The sequence below is a fragment of the Gorilla gorilla genome, chromosome 2, assembly GCF_029281585.2.
Source record: "Gorilla gorilla gorilla isolate KB3781 chromosome 2, NHGRI_mGorGor1-v2.1_pri, whole genome shotgun sequence".
Taxonomy (NCBI): Eukaryota; Metazoa; Chordata; class Mammalia; order Primates; family Hominidae; genus Gorilla; species Gorilla gorilla.
Genome location: NC_086017.1, coordinates 38,176,055 through 38,202,726, shown reverse-complemented (window position 1 = coordinate 38,202,726; position 26,672 = coordinate 38,176,055). Strand labels below are relative to the sequence as shown.

General features: G+C 33.8%; 1 protein-coding gene across 3 annotated transcripts; it reads left to right on the top strand.

The window, feature by feature from the left end:
- Positions 1-134: 134 nt before the first annotated feature.
- On the top strand, positions 135-26,418 carry AZI2 (5-azacytidine induced 2). 3 transcript variants are annotated; one of them, XM_019024233.4, is made up of 9 exons: positions 152-277; positions 7,182-7,317; positions 8,206-8,426; positions 10,207-10,329; positions 10,783-10,882; positions 11,938-12,086; positions 16,367-16,425; positions 21,834-21,952; positions 24,331-26,418. In XM_019024233.4, exons 3-9 carry the CDS (start codon positions 8,211-8,213, stop codon positions 24,741-24,743), a joined length of 1,179 nt encoding a protein of 392 aa, XP_018879778.4. In that variant the 5' UTR covers positions 152-277; positions 7,182-7,317; positions 8,206-8,210; the 3' UTR covers positions 24,744-26,418. The 3 variants fall into 3 exon arrangements, with proteins under 3 accessions (XP_004033826.5, XP_018879778.4, XP_055239219.2); XM_004033778.5 differs by lacking the exon at positions 7,182-7,317 and having other exon boundaries at positions 135-277; XM_055383244.2 differs by lacking the exons at positions 152-277; positions 7,182-7,317 and adding an exon at positions 405-1,293.
- The last annotated feature ends 254 nt before the right edge of the window (positions 26,419-26,672 follow it).

The window sequence follows — 26,672 nt, the reverse complement described above, 5'->3', positions numbered from 1 at the left end:
GGGTAACGGGCCTTCTCCCGCGTCGGCCCGGCCCCTCCTGCCTCGGCTCGTCCCTCCTTCCAGAACGTCCCGGGCTCCTGCCGAGTCAGAAGAAATGGGACTCCCTCCGCGACGTTCCCAGAGCAGCTCCCTTCGCTGTGGAAGCGGCGGTGTCTTCGAAGAAACCGGAAGCCCGTGGTGACCCCTGGCGACCCGGTTTGTTTTCGGTCCGTTTCCAAACACTAAGGAATCGAAACTCGGCGGCCTTGGGGGCGGCCCTACGTAGCCTGGCTTCTGGGTGAGTGACTCGCCAGGGCCGGGTGGAGGATAGGGATGCGGGCAATGCCGCGGCCAACCTCCGTTGCTGTTGCCGGTCCAAAAAGACACGTCATTTTTTTCTCACTCCCTCCCGCTCCCCCTCCTTTGACTAGGGAGCGGCCGACTCCTGGGCATCCCTTTCCCCAGTCACCCCCACACCCAGCTGTCCACACCCTTTCCCCTGTCACCCTCACCCCCAGCTGTCCAGGCCCTTCTTGGTCATTCACTTCTCTAATTACTCCTTTTCTTTTCGTACTCTTACTGGGGCGCCTTCAGTTTTTTTTCATTCATTGAGACTGCTAAATGCTTCTTTCCGATACAAATTATCAGAAAGAAAAGAGGGACATTGGCTAGGACGGTACTCCCTGGGGCATCTGAGTGGTGAATATCGACCCCCTGCACTTGATCGAGGGCTAACAGGTATTCGTCGTTTCTCCAATGTCTAACCTGTATACGGTATTCATTCCAGCCTTCGGCTGTTTGTTTAGTAACTACTACTACGTGCAAGGTAGGCTAACACCCTCTACACAAAAGAAACCCCAATACTCGAAAGCGAGATAAAATACCCACGAAAACTCTAGTACAAATCAAACCATCAGTTGCTCCAAGAGGTGATGGAAATATGCTAAAGTGATCAAAGACAGACGTACCAGAATTAAAATTGACCCTTTCTCCTTAAGTATAGAAGACATTTTGGTTTTTAGATTGGAATTTCAAATTGGATTGAGCAAGATCTCAAGGCACAATTTCATTTCTCTAAAAACGCCATATCTAAGTGCCCAATCTTGTGATCATTTCATCATCTGTAAATTGAGAACAGTGCATCCTTTACAGGATATTTCCAAATTTTAATGTGATATTGTTTGTAAGCCAGACATCTTACGCAAGTAGAAGGTTTTAATATTAAAGAGACAGCATAACATAATGGGAAATGACACTGGATTAGGTCAGAACACCAGTATCTGAATGCTGATTTTTCCATTTACTTGACAATGGGTAAGAGGCTAAACTTTTTCTTCATTTTCCTTATCTCTGAAATGGGGGTAATACATACTCTAAGGCACCAAAGCATAGTTTCTAAGAGTTATGCTGGCTCTGGAGTCAGCTGCCTGATTTTCATTTCTGGCTCCCCTACTTTCTAATGTTTTCATGTCTCAATTTCTCCACCTGTAATCTGAGGAGATTCTTTACAACCTCAGAGGTATTACATAGATTTACTGAATGCTTATGAAGAACAAATGAGATAGTTTCTCTAAAAGGTGAAGCACACTGCTTGGTATACCATAAAGGCTTGGCTACTATTAATTACCAATGCAGAACCTTGTCATTATTATTAAGTAAAATGCTGAAGTTTTTTTTATAATCCATGAAGTAATAGAACCAATCTTTTTCTTTTTTATGGCACTTATATTCAGAGTGCAAGTATAGTTGCCTTATCACTGTTAGAAAATAATTTTCAATAACACCAGTAACATTGAATGTATAGTAGATGCTCAGTTGCATTAGAGGTATTACTGTATGAAAGGGATGAAAAGAAGTAGACTGCTCTTCATACCTGTGCTAACTCTGGAAGAGTCTTGATCTGTGCAATACAAACTGATTTCTGGACTAACGCAGTTTGTTGGATAACTCAGAGTCATAAAAATGGAACTGGAGTTTTTCTTCATATTGTGTATCTAATGCTGAGTACATTTTTGGACATTTATTGAATTACAGGGCTTTTTATTGCTAATGTACACAGATTAAGAGATGATGTTTTGAAAAGAGGTACTTGCTGACCCTTCTTTATAAACTAGTTAGGCTGTTTTACAAATTGAGAAAGGGGAATAAGCATTGGTCTGTTCGTCTTCGTAAGACTTAATCCTTGCTCCATAGTATTTTGACTGATTGTACGAAATAGGTTTGGGAATATCCTAACTTTTCAGAGGTAGAAAGGTGGTGAAAATTCCAAATATGATTTACTTCAGGAGGCAATATGGAATAAAGAGCTTACCATATAGGCCTTGATTCACACTTCAGTTTTGTCACATACTGATGTGGTGAGGTGAATTTACCTCACCTTTTTAAGCCTCAGTTTCCTCATTTATCATGGTGCTAATACCTTTCTTGCCAAGTTTGGTGTGGACTTGAGATAATGTGTGTACCATACCTTTTATGCAGTTCCTGGCATAAATGTGAATTCCCTTCTCTCTGTTTAGGTTGCCATTGTTCTGTATTTGTATTAAACTTTTGCCTCCACAATTTAGTAAGGTGGCATCTTAGTGATGTAGTCTAACCCTATCGTTCTGTATAGGTGGGAAAATTTTGATCTAGAGAGGTAAAGCGAACTAAACTATAATCAGGGTTGCAAATCCTAGACTAGAATCTGTGTTTCTGAATCCTGGGAAGGTGTTCTTTTTGACATAGTTATGCCTTGTCCATATTCTTAGGATAACCAGAATCCCTTTTATATTGCCTCCCTGAATGTTGTATTAAGACCATAGACTTCTGACAGCTTACTTAGGTTCACATCTCACCTTTGCCACTGATTAGCTGTGTAGCTATAGGTAAGGTATTTAACTTTTCTAAGACTTTGGTAAGTGATCAATAAATGGCAGATATAAAGATGATGAAATATGAAAATGGCAGATATAAAGATGATGAAATATGACAGGATAATCATATTTATTCCTAGAAAAATGGCCAGTCTGATATCAGCAGATATGTTTTCTAGTATCCCAAACTTTGACATACGTAGCATATGAACAACTGAGAGTTCTCTTGGTGTTGATTGCCATGATGAAGACTGAAATTTAAGATCTTCTAAAATGATTCTAATAAATAATGTTTGAATCTTTTTTTTCCTGTGTTTCTCCCCAAGCTTCAGGTAGTACTGTTGTTATTTCTACCTACTTTATCTGACAAATTGTGCCCTTTCTATCATTCTTGGAAATTTCATTGTTCTCAAAAATAATTGTCAATAGTGTTTACCTCAATCTTTTCTAATTCACTTTTTATATTTAAGTAAACCTCTAAGGAGAAACAAAATTTAATTGCCAAATATATAAAATGTTTGCATGACTACATATAGATACATTTGCCTATAAATGTGCTTTATTTAACACCCCACTATATTGTGATGAGATGATGAATGTGAAATTACTTTCTATAATATTAAAAATAAAATCTAAAGGGTGTTTACTAATTCATAACATAGAACTAACTGTGCCCACAAATGTTCAAGGATACTAAGAATTGGAATTCTGTAAATTACGTGGTAACTGCTTGGCTTTGTTCTTTCTGATGAGTGGTTCTCAAATTGGAATGTGACTTAAAATCACCTGGGTGCTTATTCAGAGTGCACTTTGCAGTTTTTCACCCCAGATATTCTGATTTGCATAGATCTGCAGTGGAAGCTAGGAATCAGTATTTTTTAACAGAACGCAGAGGAATTCTAAGGCAGTGGTCCACACCTTTGTCAAACACTGCCCTCAGTCATCTCCAGCTTCTTAGAATGCCCTTGGAAAAGCAAAATTTATTTATGGAATGTCCCTGTGGAATACATTTATTACTGATTTTCATCACTGAGAGAAGTCCACTTAAGCTTGTCTTTGGACAGTGTTTTGATGTTTGCTAAGTTTTGAAAGTTCAATTTCTGCTAGACTATTTAAAATACTATCTAGTCTTTGGTAATTTTAATTTTTGATAACAATATTCTGCTCATGGCACTTATTTTTTAAAGATTAATGCGAACAAAGATTTATTATTTTAAGAACATTTAAATTATGATAAATAAGACTCAGTATAATGTTAAGTTTCTTCAAATGTTAAATGATATAACTAGCTTGGTCTAGTTTGTCAAATAGAATAATAGCCAGTTACACTTTTACCATTTATCTAGAAAATCAGACTTCATGGGCCAGCTGATTTGGATACACACCCACAGCCATTTCATTGCAACAAAAGTGTATAAAACTGAATCTTTATTATGAGACTGATTACCACAGCTGCCTTTACTTCTCTGTAGAAATACATATTATAAAGGATGCTTGCATAGCAATAACACCAAAGGCAACACGTAGCCTACTTTTTACTTTGCTAACAGTTTTCCTTTCATTATATTAATAAATATAATGGGATATCTGCCTTGTATTGTTTCCTTTCTAAGATCTCATTTTCCCTGGACATGTAGCTTTTACTCTCCAGAAGTCTGGTTTGTACAGACTAATATGATAAGTATTAATATTCTCATGCTTGTGATTTCATATTGATTTTTGCAGGGATAGTAATTAAAATTTTAATTTTCCATTTTATAAGAAATTTAAATGACAATTATTTTAAAACTTAATAAAAGTTGATACATATATGTGGTGCTAGCACATTGTGTGTTTTAATATATGGCTATTTCTTACATAACTTTTAGGACAGATAAGCAATTTGATGCTGCTTTTCCGCGTATTCTAAGTAATGTTTATAGTGTATAGAATAAATATATAGAATAATGGTATAAAACTTGAAAAAATCCTTTTATGCCATTGTTTTCTTACAAAGACAACATATATGCAACTTTTGATTTATAAATAAAAAGGTAGCATATCAATAGGTAAACCAGTCTGACTACTCATATTGTCTTAAAAATGACTAGCTATCATGTTGTATAAAATGTGACATTATTGTATCAATATACCCCCTTCCATGTAAAGTACTTTTGTAAGCCTTCTGAGGGGTTCCTAGTTTTGTAGGAGTGTAAGATTTTGTAAAAGATTCATTGGAGAGGGGAAAATATTAATAGCTCAGGCTCTAAAATCCAAGTCCTGGTTCATACTAATTATGTGATCCTAGCTAAGCTTCTTTACCTTTCCAGGTCCCAGTTTTCTCATCTGTGAGATGAGTTTGATAAGATTTTGTACCTCATAGGGTAGTCTTGAGAATTAAATGGGATAATGTTTGTAAACATTTAGCATAATGCTAAATAGTTCATCTGGTTGTGAATTAAAAAAAAAAAAAATCAACATTGTAAGTATTCACACCCTTTAATCATTTTCAGGCCTGTGTTTTTAAAATTCAGCAGAATAAGCACCAAAATCCACAGTGCCTCTACCAGGAAGGACCATCTCAGTTTGTCTCCATCCTGCCTTTTTAATCTCATCTCCTGCCACTCCTCTTCTCAACCTTTCTCCCCACACTTAGATCTTTGAACTTGTTCCCCTGCTGGAAGTTAACAAACTGTAAAGGTGTAAGTACAATAAGTACAGTACAATGAAAAAACCATCCTCTTCACATGAGAGTACAGTCTTAAGAGACATTTGCTCTTTTGTGGTATCTTCTTTGAAAACCACTTTTTCTCCCCATCCCTCAGACCCCCCATAACATTCTGTTGTTTCAAATTTATTACCTACCTTTATGGTATAATAATAATTTTTCTGCACAACTCTGCCTCTCACTCTGGGTTTTCCTTGCTGTGTAAATGATTGTTTCATGATAAAAATGAACAAGTAAATCACAGCTGAGCTAGTTAGAACTTTGTGTAAAACAGAAGTGCATGAGCCCAATCCTTAAAATACACAAACTGCAGGGTATCTGTTTTTGACTTCGTAGAGCAGTTTATGTTATTTCTTGTTTTCAGCTGTCTTTAGAAAAAATCCACATCAAATAAATCCTGCCCATTGGGTTGAGTATTAAATTATTTAAGTCAGATGTCTACTGTGGGCACAATTTTACCTCTCCTTAAACCAGGCTGCATTCTACCACTTACCTAGCAGTCTGTGACTATTTTACTTGCTCTACTTTTAAGGGGAGTGTGTGTGTGTGTGTGTGTGTGTGTGTGTGTGTGTATGTATGTGTAAGAGTCTTATATGAAGATATATATGCATACTTTCAGTTTGCAATATGAGAGTAACCTGTACTTTTATTTTCAAAGGAAATAATGAGAGTTTCAGCTAGCAGTAGCATGACTGGAATGATGTTTGCTCTTATTTTGGAATATCATTGAATCTGGAGACTGAAAAGTAAACTCTTTTAGAGGAAGAAAAGTTAAACTTTTCATCATTAGGAGAAAATGCAGCTTGCATCAGAAGCAGCATGAGTTAATTATGGTTCTGAGAATCTGCCACTTTTTTGGTATACTGTAGATAGCATAGTCTATTCTTGTTCTTGGACTTTATTGAAAAACTGGGAAAGATTGTACCTTAAGAGTGGGAGTTGTCCTGTATGGTTAGAAAATGTTAAATTGATGTTAATGAAGATTGACTGGATGGCAGGTTTTACCTACTCAAGACTTGTAGTATACACATTTATTTTAACCTGCCTTTCTTATAATTCTAGATACAAATTTCTTAGATGCTCCCAGCTGTTGCTTTAGTTGACAACAATTGGAAGTTTTTAATTGTACAATTAGAAAAGCAAAAATATAATGATATAAGACCAGACCCAGAAAAACACAAAACCTTTTGTTAGTATTCATGTGATCTGAAATAAGGCAAAAGAAATGTTAAAGGGATTAGTTGACACAGGAGGGAGATTAGACATTTTGGAAGAAAGCAGGCATAGTGAAACACGGGTTGGAAACGTGGCTGTAGTTAAATTGCCTATGTTTACATCTCAACTCTCCACTTACTATGTTACTTTGGAAAAAATACTTAAATTCCTCCTACCTCAGTTTCTTCATCTATAATGTTCTTGAACAGTGACTGATATTAGTAAGTAACCAAATTTTATTTCAAGCAAGGGATAGTTAAAAACTCACTTTCTAGTAATAATTACTGATCTAAGATACATGAAATTCAATTGATAATCTTTATTTAGAATGCTATATTTAGTTTTTTATTTTAAACTAAAAAATATTTAAAAGGACTTTTTAGGTTCTCTTGCATGATCTGAAGTCCTTCTTATTCTGTTTTTCCCAGGAGGTCTTAAAAGGTTTTAGCCACAGTTTCTCCTTCCATCATGTTTTTCCGGAACCTAACTCTCAGAGAAGTAATGCTGAACCTAACAGCAAAAGTAGATGTTCAGAGCAAGTCAGTTTTTCGTTAAACAATGAAGGTAATGAGCTCTTCTCTTAGGTTTTGGAGCCAGAGTTTGATTTGAATCCTACTCTACCCACTCTTCATTCAGTAATCAATATTTATTGAGCAACTTCTACACAGTGATGAGTTGGGGACACAATGATGGGCAAAACAGACATAGCTTCTGCCCTCACAGAGCTTAACATTCTTCTAGATTTAACAGGGCTAATTCAACTTTCTAAGACCTAGCTATAAAATATACATGATACATATTTCATAGAATTGTTCAGATAATTAAAAGAGATAATATTAAAAGAATGTAGTGCATTATAGTGGGACATATTGGACACTCAAATGTTAATTAATTTGTCTTCTATTCTAAATATACAACAAACATAGCCAATTACTGGTATGGAAAGATATAGTAGAGTACGCGTTAAGACTTCTATAATATTAATATGTTGTTGTAATGAATTATACTCAAAGAACTTTTGAAAATTTATAAATTGAGAAGCTATGAAACTTGCTACTAATAGATCTAAGTGGAAATGTTAGGAGAAGATATATTTGGGGATGAAGGATTTTAAAAAATTTTGATTGTTTTAATGAAACTGGTATTTCGGATTTTTATAGAACATACTAATAATTATGGTTTTAAGTGGTTTATAGATATAATTTAATATTCTTAAGACTCTATGAGGTATTTGCTGTTATTTCTTGTATTTTATAAATAAGAAAACTGAGGCATAGAGGTTAAGCAACTTGCCCAAAGTCAGACACTAAATGGTAGAGTTTAGAATACAACCCAGGCAGTCTGGTTTTTAAACATTGTCCTAGTATTTACATTATTCTTACCTATAACTTTTTTTCCTTTTCTCTTATTCAGTGAGACATTTGTCACTCATATTTTTTTTCTTTTAAACAGTTGTCATGGATGCACTGGTAGAAGATGATATCTGTATTCTGAATCATGAAAAAGCCCATAAGAGAGATACAGTGACTCCAGTTTCAATATATGCAGGAGATGAATCTGTTGCTTCCCATTTTGCTCTTGTCACTGCATATGAAGACATCAAAAAACGACTTAAAGATTCAGAGAAAGAGAACTCTTTGTTAAAGAAGAGAATAAGATTTTTGGAAGAAAAGGTAATTTTTATCTTTTACCTTCATTGCGTTTGTGACATAAGGAATAATTCAAAATACTTGAAATTTTGAATACTTTTTGTCCTGTCTTCCATGATTGTACTAAATTTCCAAGAATAACTCACTGCTAATCTGAAAACTCTGGGCATTATACTTATCCTGTGTTTCACATACCATGTACTTGGTAAATATTTGTAGGAGAGGATTTAACAACTTGGAGTTATATTCCAAATATTTTTCTTTCATTTTCAGGTTTACTTACCTCCATAGCTGTATGTATTTTATTCAGAATTTTCAAATCTGGGCAAAAAAAAAAAAGATATACCAACAAAGGAAATTAAGTATCAAAGGAGGAAGCTTCTGGAACATTGTCCAATAGGTTTAATAATATCTTTACCAGGGCTGAAATCTTTACTTCAACATTCTTTCTCTTCTTTAACACATGTAATAGGAATAATGCTTTTAATTGATCAACTGATGTTTTCTGTTTACCTTTCCATGTATAATTGTGACATATCTAACTGTTACAGAATATATAAGTAAGGTAGCTGATTCAATATAAAGCACCAATCTACTTGGCTTTATGTATGAGGAATATTCTTCAGTCATCCTTTTATTTTTGAGTTTTAAAGTTTTAACTTAGCTTAGTTTGTATTTTTTCAGCTCAGATAAGAGCATTTTTATCCTACAAAGAGCAGCTACCACAAAGGGTAAAGAATGCATTGTCCTGTGTAATATAAATTAATTATCCAAGGAAATGAATTATCCTATATAAAAAAAACTTGAAGATGGGGCTTGGTAGAGTTTGATTCATTTTTGGTGGGAAGTAAGAGGAAAGGAGTCGGTTGTAAAATAATTATAATTTCTTTGTATTCATATGAATTATATTTACTTTAATGTTGATTATGTAAATTTGTAACATATTGGGATACAGTGAGAGAAGGTAACATTTTGGAGCACATAGCTTTATTTTAAAGTTTAGTAGAAAAATGGGATTTTATGTATAGTTAACATTGGAAATATTTCTGTACTTCATGACCAACAATCCTATTAATTCCTACCCTGTAATATAAAGGATTTAACAAATTAACACACACATCTATTTCTTAAAAAGTCAAGTATGCCTTGGCTGGGCACGGTGGCTCACACCTGTAATTCCAGCCCTTTGGGAGGCCGAGGTGGGTGGATTGCCTGAGGTCAGGAGTCCAAGACCAGACTGGCCAACATGGTGAAACCCTGTCTCTACTAAAAATACAAAAATTAGCAGGGCGTGGTGGTGTGCCTATAATCCCAGCTGCTCGGAAGCTGAGGCAGGACAATCACTTAAACCTGGGAGGCGGAGGTTGCAGTGAGCTGAGATCGCCCCATTGCACTCCAGCCTGGGTGATGAGAGCGAAACTCAGTCTCGAAAAAAAAAAAAGTCAAGTATGCCCTAAGGTGCTGCTTTTTCTGATTATAGAAATTAGATACTTTTAAAAAACATCTAAGCAGTGTGTATCACATCTATACTGTGTTGTGGTTATGATGATTTAATGTTATAAAACAGATACCATGAATTATAAAATACTGATTATGTAAAAGCATAGAAGGCTTCAAAAAATATTCTACACATTTTTGCTTTCTATGTAAAGATTAATTTGTGGAAATGAAATACTCACCTAATGAATCCAGGCTTTATCCCCTTATTACGATTGAAGTAAGATATGGAGCCATCAGAACACTGACTTATTTTTTATCTATAGAATACTCTCTTAAGCTTTGTCTTCTAATTTCATACCGTTAGCTAATAGCTCGATTTGAGGAAGAAACAAGTTCCGTGGGACGAGAACAAGTAAATAAGGCCTATCATGCATATCGAGAGGTTTGCATTGATAGAGATAATTTGAAGAGCAAACTGGACAAAATGGTAAGTTGATTTGAAACGAATGACATCTGCATTTTGGAAATGAATTTTCTCCTTCAAGAGGTTTAAAATTAGAAGTAAGTTAAATATTTACATTTAGTAATTAAAATTTTGTATACATGTTCAAGGCAAAATGGAAATTTTAGTAATATTTTAACTTATTTTTATGTAAAATATTTAGTATGTAATGATGTTTAGGACTTAAGTACATCTAACACCACTGACTTATTTTGAAAAACTATGACATGGTAGATTTAGTCTTTTTTTTTTTTAAGCCAGTGAATAATGATGTCCTAAATTAGAAAAAGAAAAAAAGACATTTCTGAGAAACAGTTCATTTTGTCACCTTGCTTTTAAAGACAAAAATGTGTTTTTTTCAATATCTTCCTGAAAATTACAATATACCAACGTGTAGATTTTATTGAATGTAATTTGGCATTTTCCCTACTTAACTAGAATAAAGACAACTCTGAATCTTTGAAAGTATTGAATGAGCAGCTACAATCTAAAGAAGTAGAACTCCTCCAGCTGAGGACAGAGGTGGAAACTCAGCAGGGTATGCCAGTTACTTGTTATAAATATTCTAACAGAATTAATATATTTTTCCATTTATTTGTAATATCAACAGTTTTCCGTATCCATATGCTAAGACCTTAACTTATTTTTTAATTTTTAGGTTTATGTTAATTTCTCTGTTCTACCTTCACATAATATCAACTTCCTTTAACTTTTCCTTAGCTATATATTGCACTTTTCCTAGAGAAAATGTGATGGTTTTTATTCAGGTCTAGGTTGTGATGAAGCAGAAGAGGAAAAGAGTAGAAGCCCAGAAGCAAGAAGTAGAAGTGAAATCATCTAGCCCACTGGTTGTCCTGGCTGTTCTTTCTTACTGAACATCTTGCCCACAGTTAAACACACTGCTGTGAAGTTGTTACAATTTCTTTTTCTTTCCGAAGGTTGTTAAAAGGTGCAGATGAAATGTTGGGGTGGAAAGTTGGATCTGGGGCATATGGATAAATAGCCTGTTCCCATGAATATTCATTATGATGAGACAAGCTAAGAGTGGGCCTCTGAGAGACCTTCTGATAGGAGATTGAGATGCAATCTCTTAGCATAGCTAGTTGGAGCTTTTTGTAGCTAGAGAGACTGAGGTGCTAATTAAAGAATAAAGCAGTATCCAGTTTATTGAGTTTCTGCAGTGGAATGTTTAAGGATAAATTGTTTTGACATCATGCTCTGAGCTTGTTGGTCAAACTTCATACCTCTGAGAGGACTAGATGGAATGATTAGCTGAGCCTCAGTTTATTCAGTTTATTATTTTTATCACTGTTTTAATCTTATGCAGCATATTGATCTGTCTGCAATTTTAGCATATGCTTATTTTAGTGTAGTTGTCTTTAGAAATTCTAAAACAAGATTGCTAGATTTCTTATTCTCCTTAGCATAGATATTTGAAAGTATTAATAATTACTGTTTTTAAAAAACTATTGATCATATATGTTTTATGTTAGTTTTTCTATTATCTACATTTTACCAGAATAACCTATTTTTAAGAATTGCAGTCAGTGTAGAAGGAAAAGATAACAATTTCAGTGTCCATCCTTTTTGTAGTGATGAGGAATTTAAATCCACCTTCATCAAACTGGGAGGTGGAAAAGTTGAGCTGTGACCTGAAGATCCATGGTTTGGAACAAGAGCTGGAACTGATGAGGAAAGAATGTAGCGATCTCAAAATAGAACTGCAGAAAGCCAAACAAACGGTATTACAGAATTATTAAATTGAGAATTTCAGTATTTTTTGTGTATCATATGTAGGATTTATAACTAAGATTGTATTAAACTGTAGAGTTAAAATAAATTGTAATTATTTAGAGAATGTTCTATTCCTTAAAAAATTCTTGTTTATCTACCTCTTTAAGCATTTCTGCTAAAATTTGACATGCCATATACTTTTAGTCTGTCACAAAATTATACAATTTTGTTTTTTAAAAGGTTGATTTTTAGTAAGCTTATTAGTTTATTATAACTGTTCTTTCAGACTCTCTTTCCTTCAATTTCCTTTTCTCTGTAAAGTTTAAAGAGAACTCAGGTTTTAAGTCCTATATTATTTTACTTAATAGTTTCATTAATTTAGATATCATAAGGGACAACTCGATTTTTATAATTAAAACAACAACAAAGAAAAACACTACCAACAAAGAAAACATGACAGAGCTTACTTATTTTCAAAAGACTAATACTTTGGGGGCATCTTTAACTACCAGCAAATATCTGAGAATTCAAGAATTGGAAAAAAAATAACAAAAACCTGCCAAGTTGCTGAAGTGTGTTTAGCCTGAAGTCAACCACTAAAACAAGATGCCTCTTAGGTCCTCACCAAGAGTCTGTTTGCCCAGTATTTTACATCAGGTTCTAACAAGCTTGGATCTATGTTTTCAGACATCATGACAGTGCTGAGATTAAAAGAAGAAATGATAAAGAAGCAAGGTAGTGTGAGAGCAATGCACCAAATGCAGATTTTAAATAATTATTACAAAAAATTGAAAAGCTTAGTAGTCTGGTGCAAATAGCCATTTTATGCATTCATGTATCTCAAACTAAGGTATAACCAGTTATATAATGTTTCTCCACTCAACCATTTTGCCTACCAAAGCATTCTAACACTATTGAGGAATTGTGTTTCTTCTTGTTCCTCTGGGATGCCACCATCTGAAAGGGGAACTCCATCCCATACTTCCTGACTGCTTTCCAGATTCTGCCCTGAATCTCAAGTGTTCTTAGATGGAGCTGATACTTCTTTCTTCTCTAATGTAGTTTTTATGAGAGGTGACCACTCGATAAGAATGAGCCAGACGTTAATAATAATATAGCACTCTGCCTAGTCCTTGGCCAAATGAATTCCTCTGAACTGGGCAATGAGAACTCACTTTGGCACCCCCATCCCTGATAAAAGGGAAACACTACAAAAATTACTGTCAACTCCCATTAGAGTCAAAGTGGTTTTTTTCCTACTTACAAAGTTGATTCCCCCAGCTTTGAGCTTGTGGCCACACACCACAATTCCTTCAAAGACTCAGCATCCTGTTCTACAGCTCAGTTACCATCACCACTGAGAAGCCTCTTTTCAAAAGATGGGTTTACAGGAAAAGATATGGACCTTGAAGTTCTGAATTATAATTGTCATTATTTATATTCTGTTTGAAAGGAAATTTGATAGCCTTTATACGTGATGGATATTTTGTTGTAGTGTAGCAAGCAGTACCATGGAATCGGAAACTTAGCTCATAATTTTGGTGTTGCTTATTAACTGTTAACATTAGGAACACCATTTTACTTTTGGGAAGTTGTTTTCTGTAAAGTAGACATTAAATACCTTTTTTCATGAAGGTTAAATTATTGTATATAAAGCAGTTATTAGGGACTTTAGACGTCTTCTAAACCAACTTCATTTACTGATCCAGTATCTCTTTTACTTCTTTGGCCCAAGAGTCTGTATTTCTCACAGGATCAACTGTTCTGAATATAAATGGCTGGAATATTAGGGGACACAGTTTTATGCTCCTGATCAAACATTACTATCATGCTCACAGGACTTAATATATTAATCACAGCCAGTTATCATAGTGGCCATTATATAGTATATTCAGTAGGTAAATGCTTTTTTAAAAAATTTGATTAGAGTAATCCAGAAGGGCAGTACTTTTAGGTATTTATGTGTATTGAAATTTCTATTCTTAGCATTTTAGTTATTCTTTTCCACTAGATGGTGCTAGGGAATAAATTTGCTTTTAGTTTAAATTCATCTGTCATAAGTAACCAAATCACAGAAACAGACTTTTAGAGGTAGAAGAAATCACTTTCTTTAACTGACGACTAAGTTAAATCTGAGAGACAGGAAACTTTAAACAGTTGAAGATGAGCTAAGAGAGGAATATTGAAAAAGAAATATTTATAACATGGCCCCCACCTTCACAGGCATTTATTAGGGGTAGGGTGAGACTGTGAAGTTAAAAAGGGCTCACTCACAACTAAAAGAAATGAACAAAGAAAAGGAACAGTGGAAATAAAAGTTTATCAAGGGTTCCAAGTTGAAATCTTGATGCATACTTTCACATCTTGTTTCAGTGATGTTGCTGATCAGAGTCCTCTTGGAGACAGGAATCTGAGAGGAAGCCAAGGAGAGAAATTTATGTTCACATTACTCTAGCCATATTAAAAAAATTTTTTAAGATGATGCTTTCAGTGAAGCATTTTATAAAACCTTCTGAAGTATGTAATAGCATCCTACATGGATATAATAGTGTTTTTTTGTTTGTTTGTTTGTTTGTTAAATATTTAGTGAGGGAACTCAGTTCATTAGTATTTCATGTTAGTGAGGTTTCAGGGGCAGTTGCACTATGGGCCTTTTAGACTTTCTGTGTCCCCTAATATTCCAGCCATTTATATTCAGAACCATTGATCCTGTGAGAAATACAGACTCTAGGGCCAAAGAAGTAAAAGAGATACTGGATCAGTAAAATTAAGTTGGTTTAGAAGACGTCTAAAGTCCCTAATAACGGTAGCCCAGTTAGAGATTCACAGTGTACTGTAGTGTATTAAAGGTTCTGCTATAGTATAGAAACCTATATAACTTGAACATTATTTCCCAAGATTTTGTAGCCATGGGCCTCACCTTATATGAAACTCCCACATCATGTGGCACTAGTTAGGGAACAGATCCATTACCACCTTTAGGACACAGGTGATCTATTACTAGCCAACAAAAGGGTCTTTGAATACTAGATACAGTCTCTATGAGCTTACTGCTGATGTACATTAGAGTCTCTGAATTGTTAGATAGTTGGAAAAACATTTTCCCACTCAAACTGTCAAATTTTTTTATATTGTTGGCTTTAAAAATGAGGAAGGTTTTCAATGAACATATATGCATAAGTATATACTAATTTTAAAAAAAATTTTAATTCATGATACAAAGATACTAAAAGTGATCTGATCAGATTCCATTATTTCCTGTAAGGCACAGGAAAAAACAAGGTCCAAGGATATGTGTCTTGTTAGTGGTCAAACCTCCTGGACCTGTGGGCCAGTTCTGTTTCCCCTCTCCTTAGGGCTCCCTAAGATTTAACTTAACTGTTAGAGTATTAAAATCAGAGATCCAGAAATGTTTTAACTCCTATAAGATTAGGTATTTTTCACATTTTACTCTCAAGTTCAGAGTACTCATGAAGTCCTTGTGTTGCTTTTTAATGTTTCACTGCAAATTATATAATTTAGATTGTATTAGTAAGAAATAATAAAATTAAAATTTGTATTCTGAGCTTATACTGGCCACATCTGCCAGGAGAATTAGTACCTGTGATAATCATTTTCATTTGTTACAGATCCTTAAATGAGAATGCATTGCAAACAAGTGTGTTAGAGTTGTCTCAAACATACTAAGTCATTTAAAAATATCTTCTGAAGGTTCTTTCTGTCATATCTGCAACCTAAATCAACTGAATTTAAAAGCATATAGGGACTTCATGATGTCCTTGCCAGGTCATTTTTAATCCATGTGGAAGGAGGAAATGTATGCTGATGTTTTACAACAGTAACCCGTTAAAATTCTGGTGTGTTTTTGGTAATACTACGAAAAAGTGAAATACCAAAAAAACTTCCATTTTCCCATAGAATTCATTCACCCATACCATAAGTAAACAGAAATGTGACAAATGTGTAACACTTTTTTGAATATACACTTCAGATTGGTGTCTTTAGAAATATATTTTGTAAGATTACAAGGTCTTTTACAGAATGAGAGCAATTTTATTCTTTTAAAGAAAATTAAAGCATTAATACTTAAACCATTGGAAGTGATTTAGAGATATTTGTTATAGATTGGAGGTATTTCATTAAAATTGAGTATAAAATCTAATTTTATTCTTTGCACTTACAGATATATTCTGTAAAACCTGAACATGTCTCTGGTAAGAAAGAGCTGAGACTAAATAAATTGTAAAAATTACAACTTTTAAACTTCTTTTTTTTAAACAAATGACAGGATCCATATCAGGAAGACAATCTGAAGAGCAGAGATCTCCAAAGACTAAGCATTTCAAGGTATGACCACTCTTCAGCATTAAGACAATACGTTGTCTTCTTCCATAATTCACTTTGTGTAGGTCCTTAGATTTCTTTTATGACTTAACCTTAAAAACAAAAAATGGATATTGTTTGGATACTGATGTAACCTCTGATCACAATAAATTTGTAGAATAAAATTTGTTAATAACAGCTTTGAATTTAAGTAGTACAAAAACAGGATGCCTTAAACTTTCTGAACATTTAGTAATATTTTAGGTATGATTTTAGGGAACTAGCTATGTGGAGGTATTCTGTAATACTGAATTTGTACATGAAGAATTATTCATTATATATAATAACATTCCTTTGTCTTAAGAGCTTACTTGGCCATTGTTAGTCTTTGGGATAGCATGAAATTTATTTTTTTTGTTTTTTGTTTTTTGAGACAGAGTATCTGTAGCACAGCCTGGAGTGCAGTGGCGCAATCATGGGATAGCATGAATTTTGAGGACTGTTCCCTCTTCGCATAAGAATAGAAGTAGCCATCAGAGTTCATATACTTTTTCAACCCTTTTTCCTCAAATACGTATCATTTTTACTTAAGTAACTTCAGTTCTGTGTTTTAAGCTACCTAATAATTGTTGTTTCTACTATGTTAAGATAGCCTCTCTATATTGTTACCCTCCATCCAGTAAAAAATACTGATCTGACTTCATTGTTTTATCATTTGGCTTCCAAAGTTTACTGACCTAAGTAAATAATGTGAATTGTGTCAGGCCAATTTCTATCAAAAACCTGCTTTAGAGAAATGATCAATTAGGAAAAACAATTTGAGGAAATGAGATACAGCCACTCTTCTAGATCAGGGGTTGGCAGACTTTTTCTATAAAGTGCCAGCAGTAACTGTTTTATTCGGCTTTGTGAGCTGGCAGTACAGTCTCTGTTGTTATTTAACTCTGCCATTTGAACAGCACTTCAATTATGCCTTTGAATTTTATCTAAGTTTACTGCAAGGAAACTTTTTCTTTTTTTGAAAAATGTGTCTAGTATAGTGTCCATGTAAACTATTCCTTAAAATTATCTTGTTATCTTTTCTCCTGTCAACCTAGGTTTCCCCTTGTTTTTCTGTATTGTCCTTTTTATAAGCCACTTCTAATCAGTTTAGAAAGGAGTAGAGAATGAATAAATATCATCAAAAGAGATCAAATACAGGGGCTATATAAATAGTACATTTGAAGCATGTTATATAGAATGGAATTTCTGCTTCCATTCATGGGAGATTACATAATTTGGATCATATCCACTAAGAATTTCTTGAAAACCTGACTCCCCCAGAAAATACCTGTTTGAAGGCATCAGATAACTAACAAAACACTGAAAAATCTCTGTGCCAGGATTTGGGGAAAGTTGTAGTCCCAAGGAGATATTTTCAAGGCTGCAAAGCTGTAATTGTGGCTCCAGAGTATAGTCTCGCAATTCTTTAAAGCTCAGTATCAATTCAGAGGACAGTTTTTAGAAATAATTGCCTTAAATTCAGTTTAAAAGTTACTTCATGTTAAAGCCATACCAACAGTATGTATGTAAAGAATTGTGTAATTACAGCATGTTCCAGTGGCTCTCTTAGTGCTCATATACACTTGTGGTTTTTTGCAAATTGGTTTGCATTTGTATCAGGTAGACAATGTGAACTGCAAAACTGATTAGGTTTCTCTCTTCTGGTTATGTACTAGAAAACTTATAACCAAATTTGTGGCCTACTGTTGGTCAACTTTTGTCATGCATTTTTATGTTAACCTCATTCTCCACTGCATTTTGTTTTGTTTTGTATTTTTCGCCTCATCATTTCCGCCTGTTTGCAGTTTATGTTCTTGTGTTTTGTTAATCTTTGTAAGTTACTTCATCCACTTTTAAGAGGAACAATTCAGATGACAGATTAGTTTACTATATTGGAGAAAGTACATAGGGATATTTCCATTAAACCATTAACTAAAGGTTTAGATATTTTTAAGGAATGTTTTTCAGTTATTTAGATAACTTGCTTTTTTGGAACTCTCCTTTTTTGTATTTCTTCCATCATATTGCTAGGCAAATGAGGTAGTATACTGTTTCTCTAAGATAGAGTGAACCTTTTAATTACTGGAGGCCTTTTATATGATACTCCTTGTATAAAACATCATTTAACAATAATAGCCCTATCAGAAATTTAACCAATGTCTTGCCAGTGTCCTGTTTTGATTTTGGCTTTAGGTTGATGGCTTCAGTTTTTGAACCAGATCTAGACAGGGAGTCGCTGTACTTCTTTTGCTCATCATCTGTAAACTTACATTGTGGAACTGTGTTACAGATGACTTCCTAAAATGTAAATTCCAGGTTTAGAAAAAAAAAAGATTAGGTTAGTGTTTATCAGGCTCTTCTGTGTTTCCTTAGTGCTGTGAAATTTTATTAGTTATAATAAGCATTATAAAAATATGGAATAAGTCAGAAAGAACACACCAATACCAGAGTGCATTACACACAATAAGGGTAAGTATGGTTTCTTAGAACTTGTTTTCTTTGGGTTGCAGTGTAAAATGATTCTTGCTGTGCCTTGCAATAAAAAATGAGAGCCACTTGTTTGGGGGGAACCACAGTTGTCAAAATACACACTTTTAAGTCTATAACTTGGCTAAGAATATCCCATAGTTTAATTCTACTGTGATGATGGAGGATGTAATAGTTCAGTAAATTTTCAAATGCTAAAGAAAAATATGTATGGCTGAAGTAGAAACTCAAGTAAGTGGATTTTTCTTATACAAGGAATAGTTATTTGTATATTAAAGAGTTCCATATATAGTGTCAATTAAGAAAGCTGGGCTTTTAGCTGTTATACTTTGTAAGCAGGACATGTACTCCCTCCTTCAGTTGTGGACATGCAGGTTTCACTTAAAAGTCAGAGATGTGAAGTTTTATACTGAGAAGTATAAAACTTATAAGATTGTGTTGGCAGTCAGCATATTGTAGGTGCTTGGTAATTGATGATGATATCAAAAATGTTACTCCAAAAGGGCAGTGATCAGTCATTAGACCGGGTTAAGTGAAAGACAGCTTTGAACAGCAACATGGCAGACTGGAGTAGACTTCTCAACCCATTTCCTCGTGTGTAAAATGAGGTTACTCACTTTACCAAGTTGGTGTGACAATGTAGGTGAAGTGCCTAGTATATAATAAGTGCTCAGCCATCATTATTTGTGCTTTATCTGTTTTTAGAGTTCTCATTTGAGAAGTTTCAGTGTAACATTTCAATATTTTAAGTAGTTGTATAAGTTCTTTATAGACAACTATATATATATTACTAGCGTTTTGCTTGTGTGGCATTTAAAGCAAAACTAAACTTTATACTCCCAGTTGGGGAACTGCGGTGAGGATAGGAAGGTCACAATCTATATATTTTCTTTGAAATACCTAGATAAGAGGTTTAATTGGAAGCCTGCTAAAAATTAGGGATGACAACTTGCCTTTTCCAATATCATTTAAATAATGGTTTAAACATTTTGTTCAAGTAGATAGAATTTAAAATAATTTTTTACACACTTTGAAGATTGTAGCACTTTAATATTAACTGTAAAGTGGGAAACACTAACTGCAGTTATTTTGTTATCCACAAGAGGGAGAGCTATACTTAGTAATAATTATAGATTTGTCTATCTGTAGTTTTAAATTCAGGTTACATTAAGAGCAAAAAACAAGACTACATGTGTATTAAACTCAGTGACTTAGTTTTTAACTAAACCTAAGTTTTAAGCAGTCTTCATTAAATTGAACTGAAAAGTTTGTATTAGGCACTGTAAACGTTACTAGAATTGTTTCTCTTATTTCCATGCCTAGCTGTGTATTTTAGTACTCAGAACTGTCTTCAGTATTTCCTCTTTTCTCTAAAACAGGCACTGATTTACTGTCTTGCGCCAATAAGAAACTATTTTTAAGCTGTATTATTCATACCATGACTGAATGAATGAATTAGCACATGTTCAGTGTTTACACTTACTGCTATATAATGTGAGTAACTCTTCGGAAAGCATACTGAATGCCTAGAATTGTACCAAGAAACCAACAACTCTCTTCACACTTAAGACAGGTTCCTATGTGAAACATTCATTGTAGCAAACAACTCAGATGTTTTTTGGTGAAGTAGACATGGTTAATTTTGTGAACTAATTATTTGACACCTATTAAAAACTTGCAAAGAGCTCTGATTTCTAATATACTACAACTTAACAAATGATGTTTACAACAGACTAAAGCAGATTTTTCTGAAAAGCAGTGTAAAGTTTATTGACAAAAAGGTATTTCACCTTACATAATTCAAAATAATATTTTATATATTAAATATAAACTATATTCTGTAATTTGAGATATTAGATTTCAAAAATGTTATCCTTTTGAAGTTTCAGTGTTTATGGTAACACAAAAATTGAAGCATAAGGTGACATGTTTGTCTAGTTTGATTTCTGTATCTGTACTACTAAAATTACACTAGTATCTAAGGGGTAATAATTTTTTTTTAATGTTATAAGATTTAGTCTTACATTTAATATTTTGTGATATTCCTGTACAACAAAATGAGAATATATGCTGAAGATTTTAATTTCATTTAGTTGGCAATTAAGAAGCAAAAAAAGAAAATCATGAATGTCTGAATACGAATGTTTAATGGAAAACAAAATCTATAAAAATTAGATTTAAAATCACTAATTATAATTTCTTAGATAATTGAGGTAAAATACTTTTAATTATAAAAACAGGAGAGGCATTTTTGAAGTTTCTATTTCTGTTTCATATAATCTTCCCTCTCTAGCTTCTTTTTCCTTACCAGGAAATCATCTGGCTCTTCATGTCTTGTGCTGTCATGTCACATTGGTTTAGAACCAACATTATGAGACAGCCCAGTCAAACATAAAGAATGTAATGCATGAAACCTAAATTTTATTTTAATGTGGACTTGGATATATATTCAGCAGTTGATATATCATTTCAATTCACAGTGTCAATCAAAAGATAAATACAAATTGATCCGTATTTGAATGAATGTAACTTTACTCTTAATCAGATTTGCAAATAAAGAACGTATTTCTTACTACTTACTAATTAATAGCTGCACATTACAGCCTAAAATGAAATCTCAGTTCTGAGACTCTGCAAGAAGCTCTTATCAGTTATAATATTTATTTTTATTATACCGTTTAATATAATAGTTAATTGCTACATATCAGATGGACAGTGTTATTCTTTCAAGATCTTTTCACTTATTAATGCCCTAGTTAAATATCTTTCAATTGTTTTTTTCAGTTTACATCATCTCAAAACTAATTGGAGCAGAAACTTGATCTGCATATTTCTAAGTTATTCCCTTTTGTCTGTAAAAAAGAATGATGAGTATTAACTTTTTGTAAAAAAATTTATTTCAGTGATAATATGCAGCATGCATACTGGGAACTGAAGAGAGAAATGTCTAATTTACATCTGGTGACTCAAGTACAAGCTGAACTACTAAGAAAACTGAAAACCTCAACTGCAATCAAGAAAGGCAAGTCACTGTTTACCGGAAACCACTGATTCCAGCCAAACTGCCTGAAGAGCAACTAGCTGTCATATCTTATCAAAATCTCATCAAATGGGAGATTGATAAGCCAAAGTATATATAGTACATTCGCAGCCTACCCATTCTCTGCTTTGGCTTCAGTCTCATACTGGTCAACTTCACACATAAAGGTGTTGCTGATGTGTTTTTTCTTCAGTACTGTATTCTTTTCCCCTTGTGGCTTTTCTCAGCCAAGTGTTGCTTATGTGTATAAGACTGAGGTGTTAAGTTTGCTCTAGTTGACCTTTTACCACAGCTACTTCATATATTTAAAAAAAAAAAAAAAAAGACACCAAAAGCAAATTTTCATTCCAGTGCTACAGAATACACAAAACACCTAGCTTTTTAGGTTGTTTTGAAAAAGAAAACAAACTGATTCATTATTTGGGTTTTTGCATTTCTTATAAGCTTTTCTTTCCATAAAGGATATAGCTGATTACAACGAAGACTAGGTGTTCTCCCCTTATGCCCTTCAACCAAACAAAAATTTTCATTGCTTTGCCTTTCATATTTAACTGCTTGACTGATTTAACTTCTTGAGTTTTGTGTTAACTAGTAGTAGCTACTTTCGCCAAAGCTATTTTTATACCTTAGAGAAAAATCAGTACATTTGTACCTAGTATTACATAACAGGTGTATTTCTGAAAAGTTGTGTGATACAAATTTGAATGCCCTAAAATTTACTTTTTAAAAATGAGATAGGACTTTTTATAAAAGATTATCACCATCTAGTTTAAAATTACTTATTTATATTTCACATTGTCTTAAAGAGGACACAAGAGGATTGTGTCATAAATAGTTCTCCTCAGGAGTGTTTATTAGTGAGGAAAAATGTTAAATTTTGGGAAAGAAAATGGAATGTAGAACTCCTTTTCATTTTTAGAGAGTTGGTTACATATAAATCAGGGAAAATAGTATGGTGTTTTAGCAAGTCCAGCTTAATTTTTGGTTCACTTTGTCCTTGAGTTTTCCAGTGGTCAGAGTTATATATGAGACCAAAGGTTGAATGTACAAATAAGATCTCTCTGTAAAGGGACTCACAGAGTAATTCTGCATTGAGTTTTCAATGTAGCTTTGTTTACATGATAAATAGAACTACCAAAGAATAATAAAGGAGCAATGCTCTTTTCATACTTGGACATAGCTCATCCTTGTGTTCCTTCCTAGCTGATTAATATAATATTTTTCAGTGCTTTGGAACATAAGTTTTCTAGCACTTTTCCTATGACAGTGGTAGGCTCAAGGTCACCACTCCTTACACAGAACTCATTGCTTTGAGGAGTACAGAGATGAGACTAGAACCACCTTTCTCCTGACCTTTGTGTCACCTTTTTTCCAAAGCCAAACACTACACTTCCAGTTCTCCTCCATCCATATCCACCCTCCCAGGAAAAACAATGAGCTTATTTTATAATGTCATTTAATCTGTTTCTTCTAAAATTACATGAAGTCAAGCCTTAGTTACACTTGGCCATCCTTCTTGAGCTAAGGATAAACTTACCTTTCCACACTGGTAGGCTGAGCTGGAGGGAGAGGAGAAACCTGTATTACCAATGTGCTGGCTGTGGTGAAATAATAGCTTTTAAGTAGTCTTTTTCTAGGCCATTGTATTTGTACAAAACTTTTTTTTTTTTTGGCTGATTTTTCTTTTTTTTTACTTTACCTACATTGTGACCACAGTAGCATTAACATTTGCTGTGTTTTACAAGAAACAAGATTTTACAAATTTTACTTAAACCGCTTTATCCATAAAAGCCTTTGATATATAAAAACTTCATTTGGGTCTCACCAATTAAAAATGCAATTATTTCTAAAAAATTTGCTTTTGGACTGCCTGTGGACAAAGAGTTTGAGCAAAGGAATATTATATTTAACTAAAAAATGCTAAAACTTAAGAACTGTCTCAGTCCCCACTGACATGTGAACAGTCTGCATTCCTTCTCCAGCCACAATAAGAGCCAAGAACAGGATCTTTATTTGTATTTTAACTGTATTAGTTTCCAAGTTTTAAAAATATGTAGTTCTTCATCTTTTAAAAGCTCTATGACATAGTTGGGACAGGAATTCTATATCCATTCTGCAGACAAGGAAAGAGACATCAGGAGCAGCTAAGAGACAAATATCTAAAGTCACAAATTGCTGATCCAGGATTAAAACTCAGATCATCTGTCATTTATCTCCTAGTCACAGTGCCTCAACGATCACACTAACTTGGAAATCTTAATTTCATCACCAGTTCTAGAATTCAAATTGGTGAAGTGTTATCGAATTTTATGATCACAACTGTCATGAAAACTGACATTTAGTCTGTGTTTTCTTTTTAGCCTGTGCCCCTGTAGGATGCAGTGAAGACCTTGGAAGAGACAGCACAAAACTGCACTTGATGAATTTTACTGCAACATACACAAGACATCCCCCTCTCTCACCAAATGGCAAAGCTCTTTGTCATACCGCATCTTCCCCTTTACCAGGAGATGTAAAGGTTTTATCAGAGAAAGCAATCCTCCAATCATGGACAGACAATGAGAGATCCATTCCTAATGATGGTACATGCTTTCAGGAACACAGTTCTTATGGCAGAAATTCTCTGGAAGACAATTCCTGGGTATTTCCAAGTCCTCCTAAATCAAGTGAGACAGCATTTGGGGAAACTAAAACTAAAACTTTGCCTTTACCCAACCTTCCACCACTGCATTACTTGGATCAACATAATCAGAACTGCCTTTATAAGAATTAATTTGGAAGAGATTCACGATTTCACCATGAGGACACTTATCTCTTTCAGTGGTCCTCCCAAGAAATTATTTAACAAACTGAAAGGGGATTTTGATTAAAATTTTGCAGAGGTCTTCAGTATCTATATTTGAACACACTGTACAATAGGACAAAAACCAACATAGTTGGTTTTCTAGTATGAAAGAGCACCCTCTAGCTCCATATTCTAACAATCTGAAATATGCTACTATACTAATTAATAAGTAAACTTAAGGTGTTTAAAAAGAACTCTGCCTTCCATATTAATTGTAAAATTTTGCCTCTCAGAAGAATGGAATTGGAGATTGTAGACGTGATTTTACAAAATGTGAAATGTCTAAATATCTGTTCATAAAAGTAAAAGGAAAACATGTATGTTGCTTCAAATTGCATAATGGAACAAATGGCAATGTGAATAGGTTACATTTCTGTTGTTATAATGCATAAAGATATTGAAAATATAATGAAATAAAAGCATCTTAGGTTATACCATCTTTATATGCTATTGCGTTTCAATATTTAAGATTTAAAGTGATTTTTTGGTCACAGTGTTTTGTTGATAAAATTTTAGAATTGAAGTTTGAATTCTGAGACTTGAAACAACCTGATCACTGAAGCCAACTTTGTCCCAGCACATTCCTTAAGTCCTAATTGGGAAAAAAAAAAAAAAAATGAAATAGTTGAAAAACTCTGGGGTATAAACAAATGATTGTAACCCTACACACTATTCAATAAGTAGTAGAAGGAGCATCACACAGATTTCAGTCTAATCTGCCCTTCTGTGGGCCATAATATAAACATAAATGTGTGTAATGATAAAAAGTCATTTTCTTCAAAGAGACTACAGCTGCACGTTGTGTAGAGCAGCTTCTAAATTGTTAGACTTTGTGTTGAAATGTAATATTCTATTTATCGAGAAAGTTATTTTAAGTTATTATTTTTAATCATAGAAATCAGGGTTTGGGCTGTATTGATATTGTCAATCATGAAATGTCCACACTTATTATAAGTGGCCAATTATTTGGAAATAAAGAAGGAAATAAAGATGGCTTCACATGGAAATTTAAGTTCTTTCAGGGTGGAGATTTACTTGGTTCATACACCTTTTGCCTGAATTAAAGTATTTCATGTAGGAGGACTTTTATCCTTTTTGATAGACAGTTTCATATATCTTGAACTCAATATCTCAGATCTCTTCTACTGTATTACTGAATAGCATACATACATAGACAATGTTCGCCATTCACCAGATATTTTTTTCTATTATCTTACACTTATTCAAGCTTGTCTGGTTAATGGAATTGGTGTCAGATGCTGGAATTTATTCTGACCAATGAACACAGCTGACTCAGGGGAGTACAATCTCCTGCCAAGTAATAGAACCAAACCCAATATGCATAAAACAAATACAATAACTCCAGGCTTTAGCTGAAGGAAGCAACTACCTGTGTAATAACAAAGCAGCAAAAACTATTTCTCATGTGGCTGCATAGGCTGTATATTATATCTGACCTCTAATGTAGCTTACTGGTTTGCCTTTTTTAAAACCAAAATTGGAAATTTTCCTTTGTAAAGAAAAAAAGTCTTATAATTGCTTGATTAATGTTTTGAACAATACCAAGAAACTGTTAAAATAAATATTTTTGTTTGAAATTGAAGTGGATGTGAAATATTGTCCTTGCCTATAGATCTCAAAGTCTGGTACTAATTGTTGGTTGTTAATATGATTCATACAATAGACATTTGTTAAACCAGCTTTTGAGTGGAGAAAATTATTTTCCATTTAAACAGTACAGTGATGATAGCTATCAAACAGGTATACTAAAAAGTCAGTGATTGTGACAGTTTAAAGTGTTAGACAAATGATGTATAAGGTTCTTTAGTAAGGAAAGATTAGCCAAAAATTTTTTAC

Bases quoted from the DNA above. Each gene is read 5' to 3' on its own strand.
- AZI2 (XM_055383244.2), top strand. The intron at 8,427-10,206 runs GTAATTTTTATC...TCATACCGTTAG, and splicing joins TAAGATTTTTGGAAGAAAAG to CTAATAGCTCGATTTGAGGA. The intron at 16,426-21,833 runs GTATGACCACTC...AATTTATTTCAG, and splicing joins CAAAGACTAAGCATTTCAAG to TGATAATATGCAGCATGCAT.